General features: G+C 45.1%; 1 protein-coding gene and 1 pseudogene across 1 annotated transcript; both read right to left on the bottom strand.

Annotated features, from left to right (window-relative positions):
* Positions 1–8: 8 nt before the first annotated feature.
* NLRP2 (NLR family pyrin domain containing 2) lies at positions 9–24,291 on the bottom strand. Its single transcript, XM_070451565.1, has 12 exons — positions 24,265–24,291; positions 20,834–21,055; positions 20,483–20,540; positions 11,534–11,608; positions 9,782–11,381; positions 7,677–7,847; positions 5,481–5,645; positions 4,181–4,351; positions 3,649–3,819; positions 3,268–3,438; positions 2,699–2,869; positions 9–311 (listed from the first exon to the last, which is right to left on the bottom strand). The coding sequence occupies exons 1-12, from the start codon at positions 24,289–24,291 to the stop codon at positions 173–175; spliced, it is 3,141 nt and encodes a 1,046-aa protein (XP_070307666.1). The 3' UTR covers positions 9–172.
* Positions 13,330–15,401, bottom strand: LOC139029792 (putative monooxygenase p33MONOX pseudogene; annotated as a pseudogene).
* Positions 24,292–27,939: the final 3,648 nt, after the last annotated feature.

Genomic DNA, 27,939 nt, shown 5'->3' with positions numbered 1-27,939 from the left:
CATTTCATCTACCACAGGGTTAAGCGATGAGTGTATGTTTTATGTAAACCGTTCAGCCATGGCTAAACTAACATCTGGCTCACTAACTAACATCACCGAGAGGATCTTGGTAAGTTCACTATCACCTTGATGATCTAGGACTTTCCTGGAGAATGAATGGCTGCAGTGGGATTCAGAAAATGAAGTCATTAGAAGAAGGTCTGTTATCTTTTGGGTCTCGATGATCACTCTCAATAGTCAGCTGTGGGTTGCTTTCCTTCATTTCTCTCAGCAGCTTCTGGATTCGAGCATCAGATTCATCTATCTTCAACCTAGGAGGCAGAATGCGGGAGAGAGAACGTTTTCTTATTGCTTTGAGGAACTTCATTCCAAATGCCCAGGTGCCTGGCAAAGTTCATGATTTAGGAATTTACGGAGCAAGGGCCATCTGTATTGGTTACTGTATGCTGCAAAGTAGAGTTCCAGATCGATTTGGTAGGGAAAAAAGATGCTATTGGGTTAACACTGGTGGTGGTGGTGTAGTCATGTCTGACTCTATAGTCATGGGCTGTAGCCCACCGGGCTCCTCTGTCCATGGGATTCCCAGGTGAGAATACTGGAGTGGGTTGCCATTCCCTTCTCCAGGACATCCTCCCGACCCAGGATCAAACCCAGGGCTCCTGCATTGGCAGGCAGATTCTTTACCACTGAGCCACCAGGGAAGCCCTGGTTAATACTGTAACGGTATAAAGGCACTACATAGCTTTGGGTGCTTGAATGATCTTGGGTGATCATCATATCATGCTTGGCACTAGAGATGGAGTTGACGAATACCTCTGTGATGGCCATCTAAAACCTAACCTACTCCATAACATTGACAACTTCTTGGTGAATCCAGGATGAGGTAGACACACTTGAATCAAGTCACTGGGATTAGCTTTTTATCTTCCTTGGCTACGAGCTTCTAGATAACTACCACCCCATATGTGATCTGTGATAAGAGGAGTCTCATTTCTTGGATTTGCCTTTTAGTAACCATATTCAGTCATGTGTATGTGGAAATGTGGAGTGGGGAGGGAATAATTATTAAAATTACATATAAAAACATGAGACCAAGGATATTGGCTGCTGTGTTTCTGATTGGCATTATAGTCCCAATTATGCTGGCATATTAATCAAAATCTTTTTTGTTGTTTGAGTTTCACAATATGTCCATGCAACAAAACTTCAATTAAAGATGAGTAAGTTCTGGGGGTCTCATGTACAGCATGGTGACTATAGTTAATGATACTGTATTATATACCTGATATTTGCTAAGAGAGTAGATCTTATGTGTTCACACCACACACACAAATGCAATGTGGTGTGAGGTGATGGATGTGTTAATTACATTGATTGTGATGCTCATTCCACAATATATACATACATCAAAATATTACACTGCACACCTTAACTATATACAATTTTGTTAATTAGATCTCAGTTAAGTTGACAGACCACCCCTGCCCCCAAACTCCATGTACCCGGTCAACTTTAAGATAGCTTGAGCAGAAACCTTGTCAGCAATCAATATAACTTTTGCTAAAATATAGGCTAACTAGCTTCAGAATATTTAAAACATGACCCTTTAAGGTCAAACATAGTTGTGTCTATTCGTGATTGTCAGAGGTTGGTCATAGTCTTTGGTAGAAAAACAAAAAAATAGTCCCACAGATGACCTGTGTGTGGTTGAAAGTGTTGAAGGAAACAGAAATGGGGTGTGAACAACAGGTCAGAAGATACAAATATGTTACTCTAAGAATGAGGATGGTGCTGGAGAAGATGCTTGAGAGTCCTTTGGACATCAAGGAGATCAAACAGTCAATCCTAAAAGAAACCAACACTGAGTATTCACTGGAAGGACTGATGCTGAAGCTGAAGCTGAAATACTGATGTGAAGAGCCAACTCACTGGCGAAGACCCTGATGGTGGGAAAGACTGAGGGAAAAAGGAGAAGGGGGTGGCAGAGGATGAGACGGTTAGATAGCACCACCAACTCAATGGACATGAATTTGAGCAAAGTCTGGGAGACTGTGGAGGACAGAGGAGCCTGGTGTAGTGCCGTCCATGGGGTTGCAAAGAGTCGGACATGACTTAGTGAATGAAGAACAAAAGCCATTAATTGTCTAGGTTGCATTTGAGGATTTAAAGGAGTTCCCACACTCTTGGGAAGAGTTTTATGGTTCTTTGTTACCACAATAGAGCAAGAACAATAGAACAGTGAGCAAGTAGAAGACAACCAGTTGGTGATAGCTTCTACGATCATAGATTACTTTGATTAGACAGCAAACTCACTCCAAAGAACATGCTTCTAAGTCTGACATGGACCCATTGGACCTCTGTAACTAATACAGTCCAGAAACAAACTTTCCAAAAATACCATATGAGAGCTGTGATTCCACTTCCCTAATGAGACAATCGCTGGCTGCCATAGCTCCCCCTCAGGTAGACAAACCCTAAATCCAGCCTCCTGGTTTCCAGGTTGAGTTTTGGTCTCCTTCACCTCATCTTCTCTGTCAAAACAACAGAAGGAGCCTATGGGAAAATTATCTCATAACCAGAAGTCAATAAATGAAAGTTGAATGTGAGTATTAAATGCGTACAACAAATTCCTGTCGTTTGTGTTCCCCCAAAATCTAGGATCACGGAGCAAAATCTCAGGGGAGTAGGAGGATCATACCTGAGTGTCTGGAGGGGACAGATTTGAAGTTTCAAGGCATCACACAGCATATTTACCCCACTGGACCCCAAGGAATTTTGGCCCAGGTCCAGTGTGATCAGGTTCTGATTGCTTCTAAGGGCAGACGAGAGTTCTGCACAACAGAAGGGGGTGATGGCACATCCCCACAACCTGTAGGTGAAACACACATTCACTGATTTATTCAGCCAGTGCTCCTTGATACCATCCTGCTTCAGCGCACAGGCTTCTCATTGCAGTGGTTTCTCTTGTTGGGAAGCATGGGCTCTAGGGTGTGCAAACTTCAGCAGTTGCAGCTCACAGGCTCCAGAGCACAGGCTTTAGTAGTCGTGGCACATGGGCTTAGGTGTCCTGTGGCATGTGGGATCTTCCCGGATCAGGGATCGAACCCGTGTACCCTGTATTGGCAGGTGGATTCTTTACCACTGAGCCACCAGCAAAGCCCCATCCTGGTGGAATTTTTTAAATGCTCACTGAAATTTGCGGGGGAGGTCTGCTACATCGAAAGGACCTTTTAGATACAGACTAAAGTTCACAAAACCGTAACTCACCATAGACAGCTTAGTTTACACAGTGGTTTCTTCAAAGCTTCGCACAGAAACTTCAATCCAATAATTCCTATGTGATTCAGTCCCAGATCCAAGTGTGTGAGGTTTGAGTTTTGCTGGAGGAGTGTTGAGAGATGAATGCAGCCATCGCTGGTTATGTTGCAACACCATAGCCTAGAAATCAGATCACATGACGAAAACATTTTTCTTTTCTCCCACCGATGAGACACACCCAAACCAGGACCATCTATCTCGAGCCACGGCTTTTTAGATGAGTTTGAAGACAATGGAGACAGTAACTAGAAACTGCCCTACTTGAATCCAGTGTGCACGTATATACCTACAACACTCACACTCACACGCACACAGCCAGCACAGACTTACACCAGGGTTTGCAGCTGACACTCAGGGTAAGTCAGGCCCTCACACAGCAGTTTCACCCCAAGATCTCCAAGAGCATTCTTGGCCAAACACAGGTGGGTCAGCCTCTGGTTGACAATCAAAGCAGAAGACAGATCTTTGCAGTAGGCTTCTGTAAGGTGACAGTTTTCCAACCTGCAAAAGCACCATGCAGGTAGCAAGATGGTCACGCAGGTAGCAAGATGGTGAAAACATTTCCAGGACCCAACTTTCCTGGCTGTCTTCAATGACTTCAGTCCTCGGTCACACCCCTTTCTGCTAATTCTCTGCCCTCGCTCAGTGGTGTGCTAGTGATCATGGTCATAAACGGACAGGAATGAGAGAAGGATGAGACACATGAGCCATTTGTCTGGGGCCGAAAGTGGGAGTCAGGCATCTATATCAGTGGGGCGTTCCATCCTGGTCACCCAGCAATTCCAGGTGTTATCTCTGCCCTTCTCTGTGTGACCCTACATCTACCACAAAGATGCTCGATGGAAAAAGAGGAGAGACTTACGACAACCTCTGTAGGAAGCACGTCGGATATCTCAGAGTCATGTATAACAACTTGGCTCCCTCATCCAGGAACTCATTTGCTGTGAGGTTCAAGCATGTGAGGGACTGATTGGTTTTGAGGCAGCAGGAGAGATCAGCCCATTGCTGAGTGGTGGCAGAACAGGACACCAACCTGCAGGAGAAATGGCAGGTCAAAGCCATTCACGAGGACCAAACACTGGATACACAACTGTCTACAGTTTCGTCTCTCTCTCTCTGTTATGTTAGGGCTTCCCAGGTGTCTCTAGTGGTACAGAACCCACCTGCCAGTGCAGGAGACTAAGAGACGTGGGGTCGATTCCTGGGTCAGGAAGATCCCCTGGAGGTGGGCATGGCAACCCACTCCAGTATTCTTACCTGGAGAATCTCATGGACAGAGAGTCTCGTGGGATATGGTCCATGGGGTCATAAAGAGTTGGACCCAGCTGAAGTGACTTAGCATGCCATTATGCTAACCCTGGACTAAATTATCTGGAGTAGAGGTTGTCCAAGTGTGGTTCCTGGACCAGTTGCATCAGCACCATCTGTTAACTGTGTAGAAATGCAAATCATCTAGAGACTATAGATGTAGAGGCCAGTGATCTATTTTAAGGTATCCATCCTGCAGTCACCTGGAAGATGTCTTTTAACAAATTCCTGGACCATATACCCAGAATTTGATTCTGAAGATATGGGTGAGACCCAAGAATTTGGATCTTTTTATCAAGTTCCCTGGTGATGGTGCTGTTGCTGGTGGTCTGGAGATGACACATCAAGAACTACTTATTTAGAAATCCAGCCAACCAAGGATATTGTGCAACTATATTCTATCTGGAGATACATATTCTATTCCTGGAGGTACACATTCTTTATCATGAGCAAATAAAACTTTATTGGAACATGATATATAGTATCATGATAAAGAATATGCATTTCCAGGAGTAGAATACAGGTAACATGCTTTTCTTTCTTTGGAGGGCAGGGCCACGCTGCCTGGCATGTGGGATCTTTGTTCCCTGACTAGGGATTAAACCCGCACCCCCTACAAGGAAAGCATGGAGTCTTAACCACTGGACCTCCAGGAGAGTCCCCTCCAGCTCATTTGCTATTCTGGGGCATGTGCCTTAAGTAGTGGTGGTTGTTTAGTCATTAAGTCCTTCCAACTCCGTCCGGTCAGAATAAGGGATTCCCGCCCCCCTCCGATTTGCACAGAATTGCCGTTTAGGTTTGCGCCAGCTCTGTTCACAGGCTGAGGGTTTTCAGCGATGGTGAGGCTGATATACCTGAGATACTGCAGATTACATTTGGGGTTCCTCAAGACCTCACACAACGGGGGAAGCATGTCATTCTGGTCGTTTCCTTGAAGGGTCAGATGTGTTAAAGTCTTGTGACCAGCAAAAGCCATGCAGAAGTTCCGATAAGCGTCAGCTGGGGAAATATTTTTGAGGCTAGGGAAAAGAAGCAGGTGTTAGTTTGAGTTTACATACCTATACTGCATACACATAGAATAAAGAGCTGCCATGTGCTTAAATGTTAGAAGTAACTTTTCATATTTTTACCTTTATTGACATAAAATTGTGTGTATTTAAAGCATATGACTCCAAGTTTTGATATACAAGTGCCTTGTGAAGTCACCCCTACTATCAAGCTACCACTGCACAGATCCCTTTCTTTCTTTTCTTCTGTGGCGAGGACACTTTTGATGAACTGTCTTAGCAAATTTCACGTATTCAGAGCAGTATTGTTAGCAGTCATCACATTGCTATCCATCAGGTCACCAGAATTTACCATCTTGCATAGCTGAAACTATGTGCTGTTTAATGAACAGCTCATTATAATTAGAAGCTCGAGTTTCATTTTTTTTTAAAGCAGGAAAGAATTTTTGTTATCCAATCCTTCTCACAGAAGCAAAAGATCCTAGCTGTCAGTAGCTGTTATGTCATAGATGGATAGATGGATAGACAGACAGATAGATGATAAACAGATCTTATGAAAGTAGAAGCTCCAATTTCTTTAGTTGTTTCAAACTTTTGCCAAAGGGAAGTCAGTCATTTTAGACAAAAGCTGTTCTCCTATGGCTTTTTGAGAAAGTTAAGGCAGCATCTCTTTTTCTTGAAGTGTTACCAATGGGTGCATTTTCAACAATGCTATGTCCTTGATAGCATATTAAAAAGCAGAGACATTACTTTGCCAACAAAGGTCCGTCTGATCAAGGCTATGGTTTTTCCAGGAGTCATCTCCAGATGTGAGAGTTGTACTATAAAGAAAGCTGAGCACCGAAGAATTGATGCTTTTGCACTGTGGTATTGGAGAAGACTCTTGAGGGTCTCTTGGACTGCAAGGAGATCCAACTGGTCCATCTTAAAGGAAATCAGTCCTGAATATTCATTGGAAAGACTGATGCTGAAGCTGAAACTCCAATACTTTGGCTACCTGATGCAAAGAACTGACTCATTGGAAAAGACCCTGATTCTGGGAAAGATTGAGGGCAGAAGGAGAAGCAGATGACAGAGGATGAGATGGTTGGATGGCATCACTGACTCAATGGACGTGGGTTTGGGTGGACTCCGCGAGTTGGTGATGGACAGGGAGGCTTGGGGTGCTGCGGTTCATGGGGTCGCAAAGAGTCGGACATGACTGAGCGACTGAACTGATACTGATGTCCTTGATGACAAAATTATAACAGAGTAATCACAGTTCAGGTGTTCATAATTGGAGTCAGGCGGCTGCTGAGAACCTGGTCTCAGACACCTCTCTGCATCACTGAGAACCCGAACTTTCTTTAAAAGCCCAAGGACACCACCCTCCAGCTCCACCCTATGGTCCCTGTAACCTCCCCCTTGTAACTCTGTAACCATTTCAGACCCCAAGCAATCCTTGGTCAGGAGGCACTCTTACTTTTTGCCGGCTCCAATTATAATTCTTGATAAACAATTCAGGTAAGTGACTGTAACCCTGCATTTTCTGCTTTATAAACCTCCTCAGTTTGGTAGTCAGGTGGAACACAGTTCAATCATTCCCTGAATCTGTGTCTCTTGGGCTGTGGTCCTAAATGACCTCAAATCAGCGCCTTTTAATCTCAATCAAGTCTCCATTTTTGAAATGTTGGTTAACAGCCTGCTGAATACTTTGACTCCAAGGAATGCTCTTGGGCTTAGAATCAGGACTGCAGAGCCAATAAAACTTAAAGTGGGAAGAGCTCTTATTTCTCTGCGTTGAAAAAGAAAAATACCAAAAGAGGATGCCAGCAGCTTGGGAGGGTCTCACTGACATCAAAGGTAATGTAGCTGATTCAATCACTCCTTCCTCCTGACTCACTTGCCCAAATGGAAGCTTGCAGGGTTTTCCAAGAACACTAGTTACACAAACGAACCTCAGGTCCAGGAAAACTCTAACTAAAATGCTGTCTTAGGGGGACAAAATGTAAGAAGCTTGGACATGCCCTGGGGGCTTTAATCCAGGGACGAGCTGCTACTTACACCACTTTCTGGAGACTAGAGGCCGCAGAGACTATTTTTTCGCCAAGAATTCTCACTGAAGAGGCACTGAGGAAGCTCTGACTGATGTCCAGAAACAGCAGATTCCTGCTTGAGTCAAACACAGAACAAAGATCCATCCAGAGGGGGAGCATGTGTTGATCATTCTGGGACCTATGGGAAAGAGATGAAGGAGAGGACTTAACAAATACTGCTGGAGAGAAAAGTGACATTTGTCCATCTTCATGAATGTACTTCAGGTTGCTCTGTGCATTATTGTTGTTTAGTTGCTCAATTGTCTTTGACTCTTTGTGATCCTATGGACTGTAGCCTGCCAGGCTTCTCTGTCCATGGGATGTCCCAGGCAAGAATATTGGAGGGGGTTGGCATCCCCTTCTCCAGGGCATCTTCCTGACCCAGGGATCGAACCTGCATCTCCTGAACTGGCAGGTAGATTCTTTACTACTGAGCCACTTGGGAGGCCCTAATAAGAAATTATAACTCTAAAAGTTGGGTGATTTAATTATTTAGCACAAGTATAAGACAACCCAATACCCAAGACATATTACTGGAGAAAGAACTTGAACTTCTCACATGTCAATTTAACAGAGGCTTAAAATAGTCAAAATTCTAACCATATCATTGATCAAAGATTGAGAGCAATATACATCATTGATAAACACTTAAGAGTAGTGTACACATCAATGAAGGTTATTTGAATATTTGATGGTATATCCATATAAAACATATTCAAGCTAATTTATAACCATATTTGCTGACCTAAGATGATGCCCATAAAATTTTGAGAAAATACAATCCTTAAATGGTTGCATATTCATGTACAAAGATTTCTCAAAGAATGGTTATTTTGTTCTGGTGATTGCTTTTGAGTGGAAGGATTTTTGCAGAGGAAAGATATAAGTCTGCCTGCAATGCAGGAGACCTACGTTTGATCCCTGGGTCAGGAAGATTCCATGGAGTAGGAAATGGCAACCCACTCCAGTATTCTTGCCTGGGAAATCCTATGGACAGAGGAGCCTGGCAGGCTACAGTCCATGGGATCGCAAGAGTCAGACACGACTTAGCGACTAAACAAAGATTTAGATAAATTAGTAGTGAGAGAAGGGGAAACATTAGAATGTGAATATAAATGGATCCATAAGGTAGAGAAATGCTGATGTCAACTTATCGTGGTCCTAACACTTTCTGGAAGTAAATCAAGCTTATGACTTTACCAAGTGGTGAAGGAAAGTGAGAGAACATCAAGGGAATATGTAAAACAGACACCTCCACCGGGGGCTAACGAGGGCATTTTATTCTAGTTTCACAAATATCCATGAAGATTTCAGACACAGATGACAACCTAGGAGAGGGGAAGAGGTGAGTTGATAAGATAAATACCAGTATGTTGACAGGTATTACACATCACCTTGAGGCAGTGATTTTAGATTGTGACCGCAGGACTTTATAAGCCAATAGACTCGAGCTCTACTCCCAGCCAAACATTCTTTTCTGAAGCCAGTATCTTCATCTTAACTTGGAATGTGACCTGGTTCTAGCAGGTGCCAAGTTAGGAGTATTTGGAAACTGCACATGATCTCAGTTGATGTTATTTGTGCCTAAATTGAAAATAACAAAGATTCATAACTGGCCATCTCATTATCTAAGTCTGTCAGGTGAAATTCCTGGGAGAAGAGTCTCCATGATCATGGGTGAGGTGTAGCATTTGGAAACTAGGCAGATTCAACTCCTGACTCCATCTTCAATGCTTTTCTAGAAGTTATGCCCCAAATGGGACCACCATGTCATATGTCTCCCCAAATTTACACAGCCAACCTGCAGACTGAAACACGTGCAGACATTTGCAAAAAATGGTTTGGCTAAAGGAAAATGGAGGTGGGTCTTGAAAGAAAGTCTGGTTTCAAAGCTCCCATTTCTAATGACATCATACCTCCTGCCTTGAATGTTAGGTTGGCAGGACACAAGGCCACAAAAGGCCACTTACTGACCTTAAGCAAGAGGGAACAAGACACACTGGCCTTTTCTTAAAGAGCCATGGAATAAGGCAAACGATAGGAGAACTAGCCAGGGGAAAAATGAGTTCTCACCTTTCAATCTGAGTGCCTGATTCCAGTGAGGTATCATTATCCAGAAATATCCCCTCTTCTACCCGCAGTGAAAGCTTCTGCAAGTTTCCACAGTGCTTGAGGCAGAATGACGAGTGCATAACATCCGTTTTATTTTTCAAATGCAGGGACATCTCCTTGACGTGGGCCATGACATATTTCACGAGCTGCTCCTCCTGAGACTCGTAGAGACAGCGCAGAACCTCCTTCGTGTCCGTCACCGAGAAGCATTTCTTCCCACGGGGCATCAATGTGTATTTCAGTAGCTCCCCCTTGATCGCCGTTGACACCAGGCAGCCGAAGGTCGTCTCCAGCTCCACGGCCCTTCTTTCGTTGCAGAGGCCAAACAGGAAGCACCCGACGTGGGTCAGGCTGGGGTTCTTCAGCCTTTCCTCCTGGGACAGCAGTCTCCGCACATCCTCAACGCGCCGCCGGCGGCCGCCCAGCCCCGCCGCCTCCTGCTCTTCCGGCTCCAAGACGTAGAACACGGCGGCCAGAAACTGCTGGACGCTGAGATGGATGAAAGAGTAGCAGGCCTCGCTGTCTTTGCTCTTCTGCAGAATACTCCTGTCCAGGAAAGGACAGAGGGCAGACGGGTCCACCCCAAGTCGCCTGAGGTCTTCCCCATCGAACACAGAGCTCCGCGTCCACACGCCCTCAGCAGCCAGGAGGCACAGGGCCTCGAGGGGAGCCTGCAGGCCCGGCCGGGGGCCGCCGTCCGGCGGCGGGGGGAAGCGGCCGCAGAGGAAGCGCAGGAACAGGCCCGTGGTGGTCCGGCAGGTGGCGGCGGGGTCCGCCCCGCTCTCCATCTGCTGCCTCAGACAGGTGCAGGCCACCCAGCACACGGGGGGCGCCGAGCCCAGCTGGAACAGGGCTGCGTTGTTCCTCATCAAGTCGAAAGCTCGCAGGGCCTGACTCTCCTCTTCAAAGTGTTTCAGGAAATACGCCTTCCGGTCCTCCTCCAAGAACCCCTCGACCTCTATGAAGAGCGGCTGCTGTGTTAAGAGCCGCAGGTCCCCCAGGGCGCCCGGTCGGGTGGTGATGAGTAAGGTGGCCTTGGGCAGCATCTTTCTCTTCAGTAAACTTCCCAGGAGGACGGGCACCGGCTTCTGCTCCTTCCAGTCACCACATATGTCGTGGATGAGCGCCCCCGAGGGGACCTTCAGCTCATCAAAACCGTCGAGGATGAACAGGACTTTCTGTGCCCCGGCGAGGATTGCCAGTATGTCGTCCTGCACATATGGCCAGTTGGTAGATATCAGCTCTGCAAAGGTGCACGGCCCCCTGTGGTTGAGCTTCTTGCAGCTGAGGTAGAAGGCGAAGTTGGAGGTCTCTGCCAGGTCATCCTGCGTCCAGTCCAGCATCAATTTCTTTGCCAGTGTGGTTTTCCCAACGCCAGCAGGACCGTGCAGCACCACAGTGTGTGGAAATGGCCCGGCCAGCATTTTAGGATTACAGAATGGGATCAGGGTCTCATATCTTTGGGTGACAATACAAACATCTTCACTGAGTCTGGGCCAGAAGTTCTTCCAGCGTTGACAGAACTTCTTCTTCAATATATTTATGTATTTATCTTGTTTACCTTCAGTGATAAGAGGCAGGGGGTAGACAGAATATAGTTGGTTATTCATTAGGGAGATGATGCTTTGTTTTAAGTAGGAAAGGGAGAAAGAAGAAATGAGGTTTATAAAGAACCACCTGACACCAAACTCACTCCAGGTAGAGAGGACAGACCTGGCTTTTCTCCTTCCAAATCTTCTTTTGTTTCTCGTAGGTTTGTGACATCTTCTTCCTGTACTTGGGCCAGCTCTGCAAAATACAAATTAAAGTGAGCTTGACAGAAAACCAGTGTACTTTTTTTTTTTAACCAGAAATAAGGTGTTAAGTAGACTCCAAGGAGCCCAGAATCTAAGTTTCCTGTCCACAGTGTGTGCTGGGATGTGTAAAGTTGGGTTTATAGTGATGAAGATAGCAAGTGAATCCATAAACCAAATTGCATGCCTCTACTCTGCAGAACCATAACAAGAAATACTGCCTCTATCACAGCTTAATGTGGTTTACTGAAACTATTTGTCTATCTTTTCCAGGGGACTAGAAGATGTGCCCGGCAAACAGGTAATGGATCTTCCCCATAATAGTCTCAGGTTATTATAGGAGCTCAAGTATTAAAGTACAGGCAATTCGTGAGTATTTACCCAAGATAAATGGGCATGTGTCTATACAAAGACTTGCACCCTCTATATAAAGAGTGCTCATGGCAGCGTTATTCAAGACAATAAACAAATAGATATGATTCAAACTTCCCTTCCCTGATGAATGAGCAACCCAAATGTTATATATACACTGAATAAAATATTACTCAGTGGCAGAAAGGAATGGATCAGTGACACATGTAACAACATGGATGAAAGCATTTCAAAAGCATTTTTTTTGAAAGTTGCTCAGTTGTGTCCAACTCTTTGTGGCCCCATGGACTATACAGTCCATGGAATTCTCCAGGTCAGAAAACTGGAGTGGGTTGCCATGCCCTCGTCCAGGGGATCTTCCCAACCAAGGGACTGAACCCAGGTCTCCCACATTGCAGGTAGATTCTTTACCAGCTGAGCCACAAGGGAAGCCCAAGTATACTGGAGAGGGTAGCCTGTCCCTTCTCCAGCAGATCTTTCTAAGCTAGGAATTGAACGAGGGTCTCCTGCATTGCAAGTGGATTCTTTACCAACTGAGCTATCAGGGAAGCCCCCAAAACCTCAAGAATGTTATTGTAAGTAAAATAAAACAGATACAAAAGACCACACATTTTCAGAAAAGGAGAATCTAGAGAGACAAAAAGTTAATGGCTGCCTGGACTTGGGGGATAGAGACCAGGGAACAGGTACATATGGACAAGAAAGATCTTTTTGGAGGTGATGGAAAGATTGTAAAATTGAATAGTGGTGATTTTTGTACAACTCAGTAAATTGACTAAAAGTTATTAACAGGTACACTTAAAATGAATGAAATTTATGATACATAAATTATACTTCAACAGAGCTGTTGAAGCAGACTTGAGAGTGAGACTAATGTTAAACTGACCTCCACATGAATTGAGGCAAATCAGCTACCTACAATAGGTCTCAATTTTCTAATCCGTGAGTTGGTACTATCAAAGTTGTCTGAACAATTGGCAAAATCTAAGAAAACTCTATACGACATACTCCTGATTTTCCATGAACTGAATTCTGGCTTTCCCAAATGTTTATTTCCTCCCTTTATTCTTACATGATAGGAATAAGACAGAGAGGAAGGCATTCTCCATGAGACAACTGGGTACTATGAATCAGTTCAGTCCAGTCACTCAGTCGTGTCCGACTCTTTGTGACCCCATGGACTGCAGCATGCCAGGCTTCCTTGTCCATCACCAACTCCCGGAGCCTATTCATGTCCATCGAGTTGGTGATGCCATCCAGCTATCTCATCCTCTGTCGTCCCCTTCTCCTCCTGCCTTCAATCTGCCTTCAGCATCAGGGGCTTTTTTTTTTTTTTTTTTTGAGAAAGTAGTAAGGATTTTTATTGTCAAAACAAGTAAGAGATACAAGCATAACAGAAGACACAAATAAATTAATTCTGATCATTTGAGACTCCAGGGTGCCTCTGGGGGAAGGTCAGCTCAGCTCCTTGAGTAGACACAATAACGTCCAAAGCAAAAGACAGCAGGAATGGGAGACAGCGTTGAAGACAGTGGTTGTACATGTACACAGTGAAGAGAAGTGAAAACGTGGCTTCCCCAGTTCCTTTCCTCAGTGAGGTACATGTTTACAAAGGTATGAGGCTCATTTGAGGGGAAAATGATTGCAGACAGAAATATTTTAATTCTTCCACCTCCCAGGAAAAAAATTTTCAAGCCCTAGCCTGAACAAGAAAATCAAAATAAGAGTGACACTAGTTTCATATGAACCTCAAGACTATATCCAAACCGCAGTTGCCACCTCTTTTTTTAAAAAGTTTAACATCCATTTATCTATAGCAAGCCAGTAGACTGAATTTTCTCCTTAGGAAGTTTCCAACCAAATGGAAGTTAAATTAATCTCACTTTAAAGTGCAACAAAGGATATGTTAAGACTAGTGTTTGTTCTGTGACACGCAGAAGAGAAGCACCCCTCCCGCAGCACGGGCCCCAGAGGTCCCAGAGGAAGGGCTGGCTGCGGAACTCAGGGGCCCGTGAGGTCCCCCAGAATGCGAGGAGGCTGGTGCCAGCACAAACGGGGGGTCCCTGCCGGGCTGGCTCCAAGCTGCACCCACATCTCCAGCGGGTCAAGGGTTCCCTAACAGCAGACCGGAGCACCCAGCGCCAGCACAGCCGCGAGGGCCGAAGCCGCCTGCACTCGTCCGCGGACGTCCCTACGCCGTGGTCTGTCCATGCGCATCTGGACAGTGCTGAAGGAATCCCGAAGCCTTGGTTTTGGAACATTGCAGACAGTCACCTAGTAAGCGGTGGCCCAGTTCTAGGGAGGTCCCCATACATCACTGCTCAAGTTTAGTCTAAAGCTAGAGCAATACAAAAATGGCTTTTCCACACAAGGATAAGCTTTGCACTAATGTTTCGCAAAAACCAATTATGTCTCCTCCTAGCCTCAGTTTGATTTTCACAAAGACAAAACTTTTCCTATGTCATAGCCACGGTAAAGGGAGCTGGGCTCGACACCCTCAATGCAGCGTTCCTGGGACAGAAAGCTCTAGAAGCCAGTGGGTGTGAGAACATTCAGGTCGCGGGGCTTGAGGCTGTGGGCCCGCGGCAGCTGTCTCGTCCCTTCCGTTGCTGGGATGTCCATCTTGGGCGGCTTTGACGCTGCTGGCTCCTCTGCCCTTCGGGCAGCTTGTGCGCGCATCACTTCCATTGGAGAAGGCTTCTGAGCTCCTCGGTAGGCTTGGATGGCAAAGCCTCCTGACTCAGACTTCTGGAGCGATCTTGGTCCAAAGAGGCTCCATTTATCGGTCGAACTTCTGTCTTTATCCCCGCTTCCAGAATCCATGGTGCTAAGACTGGGGCCAGGTAAGGCTGTGGAAGAACCAGAAGTGAACCAGCCTCTGGTCTTCTGCTTAGGAGAGGCCTGGGGACTGCTGCTCGGGGTGGACTGCGTGGAGGCTGGCTGCCTCTCCTCTCTTGCTGTCTCTCCACTCTGGAGCTTTAGTTTGTGGAGTGCTTCTGCCACTCGAAGGTACTTGGTCTCCTCAGTGGTGAGGCCCTTGTGAGGGGTGTAGCCAGCATCTCGCAGCCCTGCCTGTTGCTCAAAACGCTGAATGTTCTCCTGGGTCTGTTTTGTGATCAAAGAGCTCATGATGACGTGGGTAGCTTTGGCCTTCACCACAGGGGCCTTCTCACTGTCGCTGGCCGACGGCGGGGCCGGGGCATGCGGGGAGACGCCGGGCTCTCCCTCCTCCACCTTGGCGAGGTGCTGATACTTGCGCTCTGGAATCACTGGCTTCCAGGGGATGCTGCCCATGTCCGATGGAGGAGGAGTCATGGGCGTAGGGTCCTCGAGGGCATCATCATAGCTGAATGCCCGGCGGTACATCCCGATGGGCAGGGACATCTTGCCTAGAGGCCCACTAGGCTCAAGAGCAGGCACTTCTGGTTGTCTTGAAGCCATTGAGACTGGGATCCAGGTGTTTTTCCTACACAGATTTTGAGCCGAGTCCCCGCCACCAGAGAGGTGATGTGACGATTATGCCGACAGACAGGTATCAATGAGCAACATTGTCCAGCTGCTGCAAATTAGCAAAACTGCTCAGGAAGAGTCCATCCATTCCAGAGGTTCTTTCCGTCCGCCGCCGCGGAGCTGCCTGCGGCCCGAGCTCCGGGACTAAAGAGGCTCCAAAGACCCACGTCTCTCGAAAGGTTGTTGTGCAGTCCGGATCCAAGCCATGGTGTGAGCGGCGCTGTGCCCGAAGCGACACAGAAGGTCCCACCAGGGTCTTTTCAAATGAGTCAGTTCTTCACATCAGGTGGCCAAAGGATGGAGGTTTCAGCTTCAGCATCAGTCCTGCCAATGAATATTCAGGACTGATTTCCTTTAGGATGGACTGGTTTGATCTCCTTACAGTCCAAGGGACTCTCAAGAGTCTTCTCCACACCACAGTTCAAAAGCATCCATTCTTTGGTGCTCAGCTTTCTTTATAGTTTAACTCTCGCATCCATACATGACTACTGCAAAAACCATATCTTTGACTAGATGGACTTTTGTTGGCAAAGTGATGTCTCTGCTTTTTAATATACTGGCTAGGTTGACTATGACTATGTCTAGGCGACTATGAATAGTGATGAAATAAAGTTAGAGAGAGATGAGTTTCCCCCAAGAGTGGGAGAGGACAGCCAGGAAGGACCTGCTTCATTTAGTTTACTCCAACATTGGATGTCCTGAGATCAACCTGGCTCTTTGTCTTCTTCTTCTTCTAAAGGCTGTTGTGTTTGTTCTGGGTTTTCACATTTTGTTATCCCTGAAGACAAGGGAGGGTATTATGGTCTTGCCACTATGCCAGTATTGAAGCTTCTGTTTATAAGAGAGTGGGATTTCAAGAAGTTTCAAGTTCAACAATTGGGTCTCAATGTCTAAGCCCAGATTACATGAAAAGGGTGTTATTGAGGTTTTGGAGAGAAAATTAAAGTGTCAGGCCATGATCTCAGTGTCATTTCTGACAATTGAATTCCTGTGCAGTTCAGAAATGGGCACATACAGAAAATGGCTCTTTCCAAGGGGCATCAGAAAGCCTTCAAGACAAATTCCCTAGTTTCTGACAAGGTATGTAAAGTTACATAGTCCTAGGATGCAACCTAGGAACAGGGAGAAGCCATACAGGAGAAGAAATACTTCAAGTGCAACAAGGATAATGAAGAGGTGAGGGAGTTCCCTGGTGGTCCAGTGGCTGGGATTCTGAGCTTTAGTGCTGAGGACCTGAGTTCCTTGGTCAGGAAGCTAGGACCTCAGACGTAAAACAAAAGAAGAGGTGAGCGTGTGGAACTTCTGAAAAGGTATCCAGGAGGAAACAGGATATGAGTATCTGAAGTTCAGGGAAAGGCTGAAGATGTCACCTGGAGAGTCCTTGGCATATAAATAGCCAGTAAGACTCCAAGTGAGCCTTCCAGGATAACTATACAGAGTGAAAAATGGCCAACCAACCATTCATTTTGAAGATTAAACAGGAGAGCAGGGGCTCTGGGGAAAAAATATTTGTATACAGGTGATGTCATGTTGCCAAGTGTTAAGTTTTTTTAAGGATTTTTTTTTGATGTGGACCACTTTTATGAGGTCTTTAATGAATTTATTATAATATTGCTTCTGGGCCATTAAGGTATGTGGGGATTGAACCTGCATCTTCTGCCTTAAGGTGAAGTCTTTTTTTTTTTTTTCCATTTTTTTCCATTTATTTTTATTAGTTGGAGGCTAATTACTTTACATCATTGCAGTGGTTTTTGTCATACATTGAAATGAATTAGCCATGTAAGGTGAAGTCTTAACCACTGAACCATCAGGGAAGTCCCCAAGAGAAAGCTTTTTAGACAAGGAACTCTCTGATGCTAGTTTAGTTAGAACATTAAATTAAACATTAAATCAACTTTGAAGCTGGTACTATTCCTTAAAGCATTGCCAAATGTCAGCTCTAACACATCATTAGCTTACATTTGAATTTAGGTCATAACTGTAGGACATTTAACATAGTTGTGTATCAATAGAAGCAGTTAGATTTTTGGTAGGGGGGTTATGTATGAATGGCTTCACAATTTTCAAACCAGCCCCCGGTCTACAATTGCCTTGAACCCAAGTTATTTTTAAAGATACTGGGGATGTCAAGAGAAGATAATGTTGAAAATCACAAATTCAAAAATCCTTTTTGGCCAGGATTAGCAAACTTTTTTTTTAATCCCCTCTGCAAAGGAGCAGATAGTGAAGATTTTCTGTTTTGTGGGCAATATAGTTTGTTGCAATTACTCATCTCTGCCCTTGTGGGGCAGAAGCAGTCATAGGTAATATATAAGCAAATGACTATGCTGTGTACAAATAAGTTTATTTACATTAATATGTAGTTAAGTTGAATTTCACATGATTTTCATAGGCCATAAAATACTTCTTTTTTTAAAAAAATTATTTATTGGCTGTACTGGATCTTGGGGTTTCCCTGGTAGCTCAGTTGGTAAGAATCCACCTGCAATGCAGGAGACCTGGGTTTGACCCCTAGGTTGGGAAGATCCCCTGGAGAAGGGAAAGGCTACCCACTCCAGTGTTCTGGCCTGGAGAATTCCATGGACTGTATAGTCCATGGGGTTGCAAAGAGTTGGACATGACTAAGTGACTTTCAATTGGGTGTTAGTTGTGACACATAAGATCTAGTTCCCAGCCCAGGGATTGAACCCTAGCCCCCTGCATTGAGAGCATGGAGTCTTAAATATTCTTTTGATCTTCCCAGCCATTTAAAAATGCAAATACCATTCTTAGCTTGTAGGATCTACAAAAGCACACAGTGGGCTAGATTTGCTTTGGGAGCCATGGTTTGCCAACCCTGGCTTTAGGACCGTCTAAAATTCAGCCTATTCCGATTCCAAGAGGAAGCTCACTTTCTCTCTCTCATGTTTGTGTGTATTTACTGATTTCTGGCATAAACACTGCCTCATTGTAGCTTTCGATGTCTTACTGTTGCCCACCTGGACGACAGCAGAGGTGAGGTCTTCAGTTTCTTTGCATTCCTATTGCTCAGCATGATGTGTTTTCTAATTAAAACAATCTTGAATTCTAAAATCTCACTTTTAGAAAAAGTGAGATTGTGAATGAGGCAACTTACCTAACGATGGAGGCTTATTTTCCTGAAGTGACTTCAAAGCTGTTTCTGAAAAAAAAGGGAAGAAATTAGCACTTTTCAGAGCCCAGACCTTTGTAGGTGTATAGCCATCTGAGTTTCTTCAAGTGATTTTAAAATTTGCACCCTCTAGATGGTTTTAGGGGCTAAAACCATTACCTGACCTTTGAAGAGGTAATAGTAGTCTAAAAACTGAAGCTGGTGGTTCAGTGGTTAAGATTTCATGTTTCTAATGCAGGGGGTGAGGGTTTGATTCCTGGTGGGGGAACCAAGGTCCTACATGCTATGTGGTGTGGCCAAAAAATAAAGATAAAATAAAAATTAAAAAAAGCTAAAAACTGAATTTAAGTTGGCAACTAAAGAAAATGCACTTTCTCCCCAACAAATTCATCAAAAGATCATTTGAACACTGAGCAACTTCCACAAAACAACTTCTGAATGCTGGTGGAGGACACCACCAGTTCAGTTCAGTCACTCAGTCACTAAATCACAGCACGCCAGGCCTCCCTGTCCATCACCAACTCCCAGAGCTTACTCAAACTCATGTCCATTGAGTCGGTGATGCCATCCAACCATCTCATCCTCTGTCGTCCCCTTCTTCTCCTGCCCCCAATCCCTCCCAGCATCAGGGTCTTTTCCAATGAGTCAACTCTTCGCATGAGGTGGCCAAAATATTGGAGTTTCAGCTTCAGCATCAGTCCTTCCAATGAACACCCAGGACTGATCTCCTTTAGGATTGACTGGTTTGATCTCCTTGCAGTCCAAGGGACTCTCCAGAGTCTTCTCCAACACCACAGTTCAAAAGCATCAGTTCTTTACCACTCAGCCTTCTTTATGGTCCAGCTCTCATATCCATACATGACTACTGGAAAAACCATCGGTTTACTATACAGACCTTTGTGGGCAAAGTAATGTCTCTCCTTTTTAATATGCTGTCTAGGTTTGTCATAGCTTTAATTAGTTTTAAAAATGATAGGATAAGAAGAAGAGATATGTTAAATGCTCTTGCTGAGGGTGGGGAGAGAGAGAGAATGTTTATAGTCATATTATATGGGGGAGGGAAACCTGGTGGGACTTGAAGACAAAATGGAGGGTTTATAAGCCTAATCTTCACATTTTTCTCCTATATTTTTTACACAGAGGCAACTGTTTTATGAGTAATTGGAGTAGGAAATGGCAACCCAGTCCATGGAAAATCCCATGGACAGAGGAGCCTGGTAGTCTACAGTCCATAGGGTCATAAAGAGTTGGACACAGCTGAGGGACTGAGCCTGCATGCACATAGTATTTTTACTTTTTTCTTTGAATTCTTTGAATTTCACTTCTCTTCATGTTTTTTTTTATTTTACTTTTTTATATACATAATACTGTATGCATTTAAAAATATACATAACACTATGAATGTTTTATGGAGAGGGAAATGGCAGCCCACTCCAGTATTCTTGCCTGGAGAATCCCGTGGACAGAGAAACCTGGTGGGCTGCTGTCTATGGGGATGCACAGAGTCGGACATGACTGAAGTGACTTAGCAGCAGCAGCAGCTTGAATGTTTTAAACAGAGGGTTGATAAGATCTTGGAGGACATATGAAAGAGTGAAAAAATGAATCTACTCCAGAAACAGTCTTGAACAGGAGAAGTGTTGTATAGTGAAGTGGCCAGGGTAGGTATACAATACTTGGAATAAAAATAGCTAGAATACAAGAACCTTGGAAGACCACCAGACTTGACCAAGGTCTAGCACTTGTGTTCAGGTCAGCTAAGCCTCTCCATGGAGCAATATTATTTCAGTGTTTCTAAAACCACAGAGACTATTACTCCTCCCTCCCAGGATGCAGTGAGGGCTTGTTTCTGCTTACCCTGGGGTTCATCCTTTGCTCTCTCAGACAGATCCATTCGGTTCATCTCATCAGAGACCTGGATGCATAATGGAGGAAGGAGAGGGTGGGACGAATTGAGACAGTAGCATGGAAATATATACACTACTACATATGAAAAGTGGATAGCCAGTGGGAACTTGCTATGTGATGCAGGGAGGTCAACGCGGTGCTCTGTGATGACCTAGAGGGGTGGGGTGGAGTGGGAGGTGGGAGGGAGGTTCAAGAGGAAGGGGGCATATGTATACCTATGGCTGATTTATGTTGATGTATGGCAGAAACCATCACAGTAGGTCAAGTAATTATCGTCTAATTATATATATAAAAAAAGACCTGGATGGTCACCATCTCTACCCGGTAGCTGGGGCAGCGGGCAGTGAGGAGGTCGGCCAGCTGCTTCTTGCCGGCCTCCTCCACCTCCGTCTGCAGGAGGTGCTGAAACTCCTCTTTCAGGGAATGGTCCCTCAGAAGAGATTTGAATGTGCTCAACTCATCCTGGCCGAGCTCCTCTAGTAGAGGCTGCAGATGGAAACCCAGCTCGGCAGAAGGCGCCACCTTGACCGACAAACGAGAGCTCAACTTTTGGCATTAACCACATTTTAAGGGGAGGAAGGGAAAGACACAGGGGATTGGTGCTCCCCTCTCAATGCTGGTTGTTTCTGTGTCAGGAAATAGGCTGTCTATTCTCATTGCCTAACCTGTTGCGTTAAGAGCAAACTCCCCAGTAGAGGTAAAACCCACATAGAACTCTTTCTTGGCTTTAGAGCTTAGGACCCCTCTGAGAACAGGAGGTAGCTAAGGTGGGAAGGAAGTCCACACTGCTGGATCTCCTGTATGCAGCCGCTCATCTGGTATTTTTCAGTAAATTGGTGTACAAATAAGTTAATGAGAATTATTGACTTTAGCCTTTAGTAGCAACTTGATGTGTAGTTATCTTAGGATGTTTATGGAGCTTGACTACTAAATGAGGATCTTGAGTTGAGACTATCTTAACAGATATTCACTCTGCAGTTGAGTGGAATGCCTTTTCAATTTACTGTTCTTAAAGAGTCACTTCATGAACTCAACAGACCTGGATCTGAAGCCCTTTTAACAGTTGAGGGTTTGAGCCAAGGGTTCTGAGCTCGAATTTCTAATTGCCAATCAACTACACCATCACCCACCTTATTAAATGGCTAGGGGCATTCATCTATGCCAGTAAAAGGTTCCTTTGGATGCCAGGAATTATTTTATTTTAAATAAAAAATTTTATTGAGATACAGTTGATTTATGTTGTATTAATTTCTGCTGTACAGCAAAGTGATTCAGTTATACATATATACATTTTTATATTAATTTCCATTATAGTTTGTCATAGGATATTGACTATAGTTCTCTGTGCTATGTAGTAGGACCCTGTTGTTTATCCATCTTGTATATAATAGCTTACATCTGCTAATCCCAAATTTCCAATACATCTCTCCCCCAACCCCTCCCCCCAGGAACAATTTTAGAACTTAAGTGACAGCTGTAAAGATGGGTAAGAACTTTGCCTACTTGGCATTCATATTGAATTTGAGTACACACACGGAGTGTAGTAGGGAGAAGTAGACATTTCACAGATGAATTCAAACAGAAGCAATGACAAAACTTGAAGACAAGATGACACAGAGAAATAGAATAAGTGTCATGTAACCATGGAATTTTCTCAGAGAAATATCATTTCAATTGAGGACCTGAAGAATAGGAGCTGCTGGTTAGGGAAACTGGTGCGGGTTAGAAATTCTAAGCAGTGTGAATGACTAGTATCATTTCAGGGCTGAAATGAATACGGGTGGTTTGAGGCAAAGAATTTAGGTGTGTATTGGCTGGAGCAGACAGACAAAGGCCGTGACTCCTACTCTAGGATCAGACATCCTGTCATGAAGGGGTTCCAGATTAATGAGGATTTACAATTTGATTCCAAGTGCAGTAGCAAGCTGCTCCAAAATTTCCAGTGGGGAGACCTCACAGACTGCTGTGTTTTCAGGAGCACTTTCTCTTACTTCTTGGGAAGAGAGAGGAGTCACACCAAGGAGCTGGTTAAAATTTTTCATGATGCTTGAAGCTGATAAGGAAGACTATGAGAGAGATTACTGAATCGGGGGTTTTGAAGTAGGGGAGAGAGAGAGAACTTAACTCCAACTACAATAAAGACAAATGGGAATTGAGAGCCAAGGAACAGGATTTACAGGGTGGGAAGGGGTTCTGTGGGAACCCAGTTACTAAGAGGAGACATCAAAGCTAGGAGTATTCTTGCCAGATGGATTCAACAGTATTCTTGCTGAGGGCAGGTCGGGACGATCAGACGTCCCTCTGAGGGGTGACGCATTTGATCAGATGTTGGAGGTGGGGATTTTTGGCAACTGACTGGCAGTGCTATACTGTGCTTAGTTGCTCAGTCATGTCTGACTCTTTGCGACCCAATGGACTGTAGCCCGCCGGGCTCTCTTGCTCAAACCAGACTGAAACGGGGGCCAGGGAGAGAGCCCAAGGATGAGGTCTCGTGAAAAGCAACTCAGAGAATCCATGACTGATTCGTGTCAATGTGTGGCAAAAACCACTACAATATTGTAAAGTCATTAGCCTCCAACTAATAAAAATTAATGAAAAAAAAAAGACTTAACCAGAAAATCAATACAGTTGGAAAAATAAAAAAAGAGAATCTTGACTCGAGTTGGGTCAAGGAGAGTCTTTGTTGCTGCCTGCTGAGAATTCTGAACTCATCCAGGTGAGGGTGGGGCCAGAGAACACCTGGATAGCACCAGGCATTGCAATCAACCCTGTAGACTTGGCTCGTTAATCCTATGATATTCCCAGGTACTATATCGTCCCTATTCCAGATATTGATACTGGGTTAGCAGAGATGTTAGATCGTCCATGTTTACATGGCCAGAAAGTGTCAGAACTGGGCTCTGAGCCAGGCATAACAAACAGCTCTAGGGTCCATGCTTTAGTTAATTACTCGGCCACGATGGTTCTCTGTTCTTAGACGTCACTGCAGAGGGGCTTCCCAGGTGGCTCAGATGGTAAAGAACCCACCTGCCAATGCAGGAGACGTGGGTTCCGTCCTTGGGTTGGGAAGATCCCCTGGAGGAGGACATGGCAACCCACTCCAGTATTCTTGCCTGGAGAATCCACGGACAGAGGAGCCTGGTGGGCTACAGTCCATAGGGTCGCAAAGAGTCAGACATGACTGAATCAACTTAGCACTCACACCTAGTTGTAGAGAACTAATTGAATTCAGGTTATATCTTTTGAGAGAAATCAATAGTGTTTGACCGGATATGGAAGGAGGGAAAAGAAGAATTTTCAAGAACCTAAGCACCCCGCATTACGGGCCCTCCTTTGAGCTGGGTTCCTTCCACCTCCAACTGCTTGGGATTCCCATACAGCCTTCCCACTAAGGAAAGGGTTAGGTTTAAGGTTTGGGCCAAGAACTGGCACCTCTGCTGTGCTCCTGAGGCATGTGGAAAGTTAATCCAATCTACATTATGTTCCTTGAGGAGGCTGAGCTTCAGCAAGAGAAAAGAACCTGTTTAAAGTTATGGAAGGAGCCCCGTGAAGGGGCTCCCCTCCAGGAGTGCTCCATCTTTGCACAAGCAGGAGCTTCACTTGAAACTTCAAGTCCTTCAACAATTTGACATCCAAACATTCAAAGAAAAGGCGGAGGAATTTTAATTGTAGAGACTTAGCAGTTGAAAGAAGATAGAGGCATGAAGTCAAGAAGCAGGATTGTTACTCACCTCTCCTATGCCTAACTCCTGCTCCATGACCTACTCCCTGCCTCTGAGTGCTGAAGCCGCAGGAAACCTCCTACAAGACTTCCTCTTTCTGCCCAAGCTCTGTGATTGGCCACTGGGACCCAATCCCATTGCCAAGAACTTCTTGCAGCCACACAATGACTGACAGGTGGAGACCATTTCCTCAATTTGAACATCAAGTTCTCCCAGACCAGCGGTTCTCAAACCTGACTGCCTTAAAACTCACCTCCCTGGGGCATTGTTTCAAAGTATTAATGCCCAGAGATTCTGATTTCTAGGTTGGATCAGAGATGCCCAGACACTGAGGTTCTTTAAAGGTGCCCTGTTGTTGTTGAGTCGCTCAGTCGTGTCCGACTCTTTGTGACCCCATGGACTGCAGCACGCCAGGCCTCCCTGTCCCTCACCATCTCCCAGAGTCGATGATGCCATCCAACCATCTCATCCTCTGATGCTTTCTTCTCCTTCTGCCCTCAGTCTTTCCCAGCATCAGGGACTTTTCCAAAGAGTCATCTATTCACATCAGATGGCCAAAATACTGTAGCTTCAGTTTCAGCATCAGTCCTTCCAATGAATATTCAGGACTGATCTCCCTCAAGATTGACTGCTTTGATCTCCTTGTTGTCCAAGCGACTTTCAGGAGTCTTCTCCAGCACCACAGTTTAAAGTCATCAATTCTTTGGCATTCTGCTTTCTTTATGGCCCAGCTTTCACAACCGTACATGACCACTGGGAATATCGTAGATAGAGACCTTTGTTGGCAAGGTCTCTGCTTTTCAATACGCTGCCTAGGTTTGTCATCACTTTCCTGCCAAGAAGCAATTTTTTTTCTGATTTCATGGCTGCAGTCACTGTCCATGGTGATTTTGGAGCCCAAGAAGAGGAAATCTGTCACTATTTCCACCTTTTCCCCTTCTATTTGCCATGCAGTAACAGGGTCAGATGCCATGATCTTAGTTTTTTTTTTTTTTTTTTTAATAGTTAGTCTTAAGCCAGCTCTTTCACTCCCTTCCTTCACCCTTATCAAGAGGCTTTTTAGGTCCTCTTTGCTTTCTGCCGTTTGAGTGGTATCGTCCGCATATCTGAGGTTGTTGACATTTTTCCAGGCTATCTTGATTCCAGCTTGTAATTCACCCAGCCAGCATTTTGCGAGATGTGCTCAGTGTGTAGGTTAAACCACAGGGTGACAGCAGACAGCCCTGTCGTACTCCTTTCCCGATCTTGAACAAGCCAGCTGTTTCATACAGGGTTCTGACTGTTGCTTCTTGACCTGCATGGAGTTTTCTCAGGAGACAAGGCCCCCAGATGACTGTAATTGCAGTCAAGCTTGAGAACCACTGCTTAGAACCTTCAGCTCTTGATCAGTTGCCTCCTCCCATCAAACCAGATACATTAAAATCCATCCACATTTCACATTCAGTGTAAGTAACACAAGAAGTGCATCAGAAACCTAGCTCATCAGTTTTATACTATTGCATAAAATATTAATATTTGCAGTATTAATTTCTGTAGATTTATATTAAGACTTCAAAAGTTTGGGTTTTGAAGTCTTCATCTTTTAGAACCAATATATCTATATCTACACCTCTCTCTCCCCACCTCCGCCTATCTGCTCAAAACTGAAGTCTTATGGTGAAAACAATATACTATACAATAAATTGAATACAATAAAATAGCTTAACATACTAAAGTAATATAGCAAACATGTAATATTGGCCATGCTTATAATTTAAAATTTTCTAATAGCCATATCAAACAAGTAAAAAGAACTAAATAAAATAGACTTTTATAATATGTTGACTCCAATGTATCCGAAGTATTATTTCAACTTGTAGTCAACATAAAAACAGTTGAGATATTTTCCCTTCAACATTTGGTACTGAGGCTTCAAAATCTGGTATTTCACACTTGGAGGACATTTAAGCTGACATCAGCCACAGTCCTTGCTTTCAATAGCCACATGTGTCTATTGGCCACCGTACGGGTTAGGTCTGGACTAGAGGGCAGGAAAGGGGCCTCTGGCTTTAAACGTTTTTTATTATTTTTGGGTGTGCTGGATCTCCATTGCTGTGCCTGGGCTGTCTCTAGTTGGGGTGAGCAGGGCCTACTCTTTGTTGCAGGGTGTGGGCTTCTCTTGCTGTGGCTCATGGGATCTAGAACGTGGGCTCAGTAGTTGTGGCACGTGGGCTTAGTCGCTCTGTGGCGTGTGGGATCTTCCTGGACCAGGGATTGAACTCATGTCCCCTGTATTGGCAGGTGGATTCCTAACCACTGGGTCACCGGGGAAGTCCGGGACCTCTGGCTTTAAAAGAAAGGAGGGGTCAAGGGATTCGAAGGTTTGGATATCCTCTGAGCATCAGTTTTGGGAAGCGGGCCTTCCTTTTACCTTAAATCCAGAAAAGGAGAACCTGTACTTTATGTAGACCCTGAAACACTGTAGTCAGAGGCCCTTCCACACAGGTCAGGTAAGCCATATTATTTAATAATGTAATACATAATTGACCTTTTAATGGCTAAATATTTTAGCTCTTTTAGATGCTGTGAACTAGCCATGTTGCAAAAATGTATTTTTTATGTAAGACTTTATAGACATGAAAAAATGAGGCAATGAATACTTTAAAGCAGATTTATTATTTTTTTTTTTTCCAGAGCTATTAGCGACCTTTATTTCAGGAGAGCAACAAATCCCTCTTGTCTTTTTGCTTGAGATGATCCGAGTTGATCCGTACTGCCTCAAGGAAATGGTTAAAAGCGCTGGTTACCAGCTGAGCTTCCAGGGAAGCCCAAGAAGACTGGAGTGGGTAGCCTATCCCTTCTCCACGGGATCTTCCCGACCCAGGAGTCGAACCGGGGTCTCCCGCATTGCAGGGGGATTCTTTACTAGCTGAGCTACCAGGGAAGGCCTTTTGTCTCTCAGAATAGTCCCAATTTGGAGAAATAAATTATACGGCCACTTGAGGTACCAGAGACAGGTCAAAACTAAGATGGACTAGGCTCTAGGACAACGAACTAAGGATGCCAGGGTCGCAGACGTGGGTCTCTGCATAAAGAAGAGTTCTTACTCTGTCACTAAGTCGTGTCCAACTCTGTGGACTACAGCGTCCCAACTCTTTGACACCCCACAGACTGCAGCACGCCAGGCTTCCCTGTCCTTCCCCATGTCCTGGAGTTTGCTCAAGCTCATCTCCATTGAGTCGATGATGCCATCCAACCATCTCATCCTCTGTCGTCCCCTTCTTCTCCTGCCTTCAATTTCTCCCAGCATCAGGGTCTTTTCCAAAGACTTACAACTCAATCTTCCATTTTTCTTTCTCTAGGTGTCTTTGGCAGGTCATCAGGTCATGACAGTGGAGGCCGGGAATTCCCCAGAGGTCTGCTGGCTGGGATTCCAAGCGTCCAGTGCCAAGGGCCTGCGTTCTATCCCTTCTTAGGGGGGTCAAAGATCCTCGCCCCGAGCCGCGCAACTTGTGTCCGGCGCCCCCGCCCCGCGCCCGCGCCCCCCGCCGCCGCCGAGTCCCCGAGACGCGCGGGCGCTGGAAAGTCTCGGGTGCCGAATGGCGGCGAGCGGCTCCTCGCTCCCGAGCGCGGAGGACCGGGCGGGCGGGGGTGGGGGGGAAACGGCGGCGGCGGGAGAGGGCGGGACGCGGGAGGGACCGGCGC

Source organism: Odocoileus virginianus, chromosome 20, assembly GCF_023699985.2.
Source record: "Odocoileus virginianus isolate 20LAN1187 ecotype Illinois chromosome 20, Ovbor_1.2, whole genome shotgun sequence".
Classification (NCBI taxonomy): domain Eukaryota; kingdom Metazoa; phylum Chordata; class Mammalia; order Artiodactyla; family Cervidae; genus Odocoileus; species Odocoileus virginianus.
Note: the sequence above shows the minus strand (reverse complement) of the source record. Positions and strands in the feature narration are given on the sequence as shown.

What these genes read in the sequence shown, in the direction of transcription:
- NLRP2 (XM_070451565.1), bottom strand. Translation starts at nt 24,291, where the DNA reads ATGGAGCAGGAGTTAGGCATAGGAGAG. An exon ending in TCAGGCACTCAGATTGAAAG is followed by an intron (nt 7,848 to 9,781) that starts GTGAGAACTCAT and finishes TCTTTCCCATAG; the next exon opens with GTCCCAGAATGATCAACACA. An exon ending in TGTCCCCTCCAGACACTCAG is followed by an intron (nt 312 to 2,698) that starts GTATGATCCTCC and finishes TCTGCCTCCTAG; the next exon opens with GTTGAAGATAGATGAATCTG.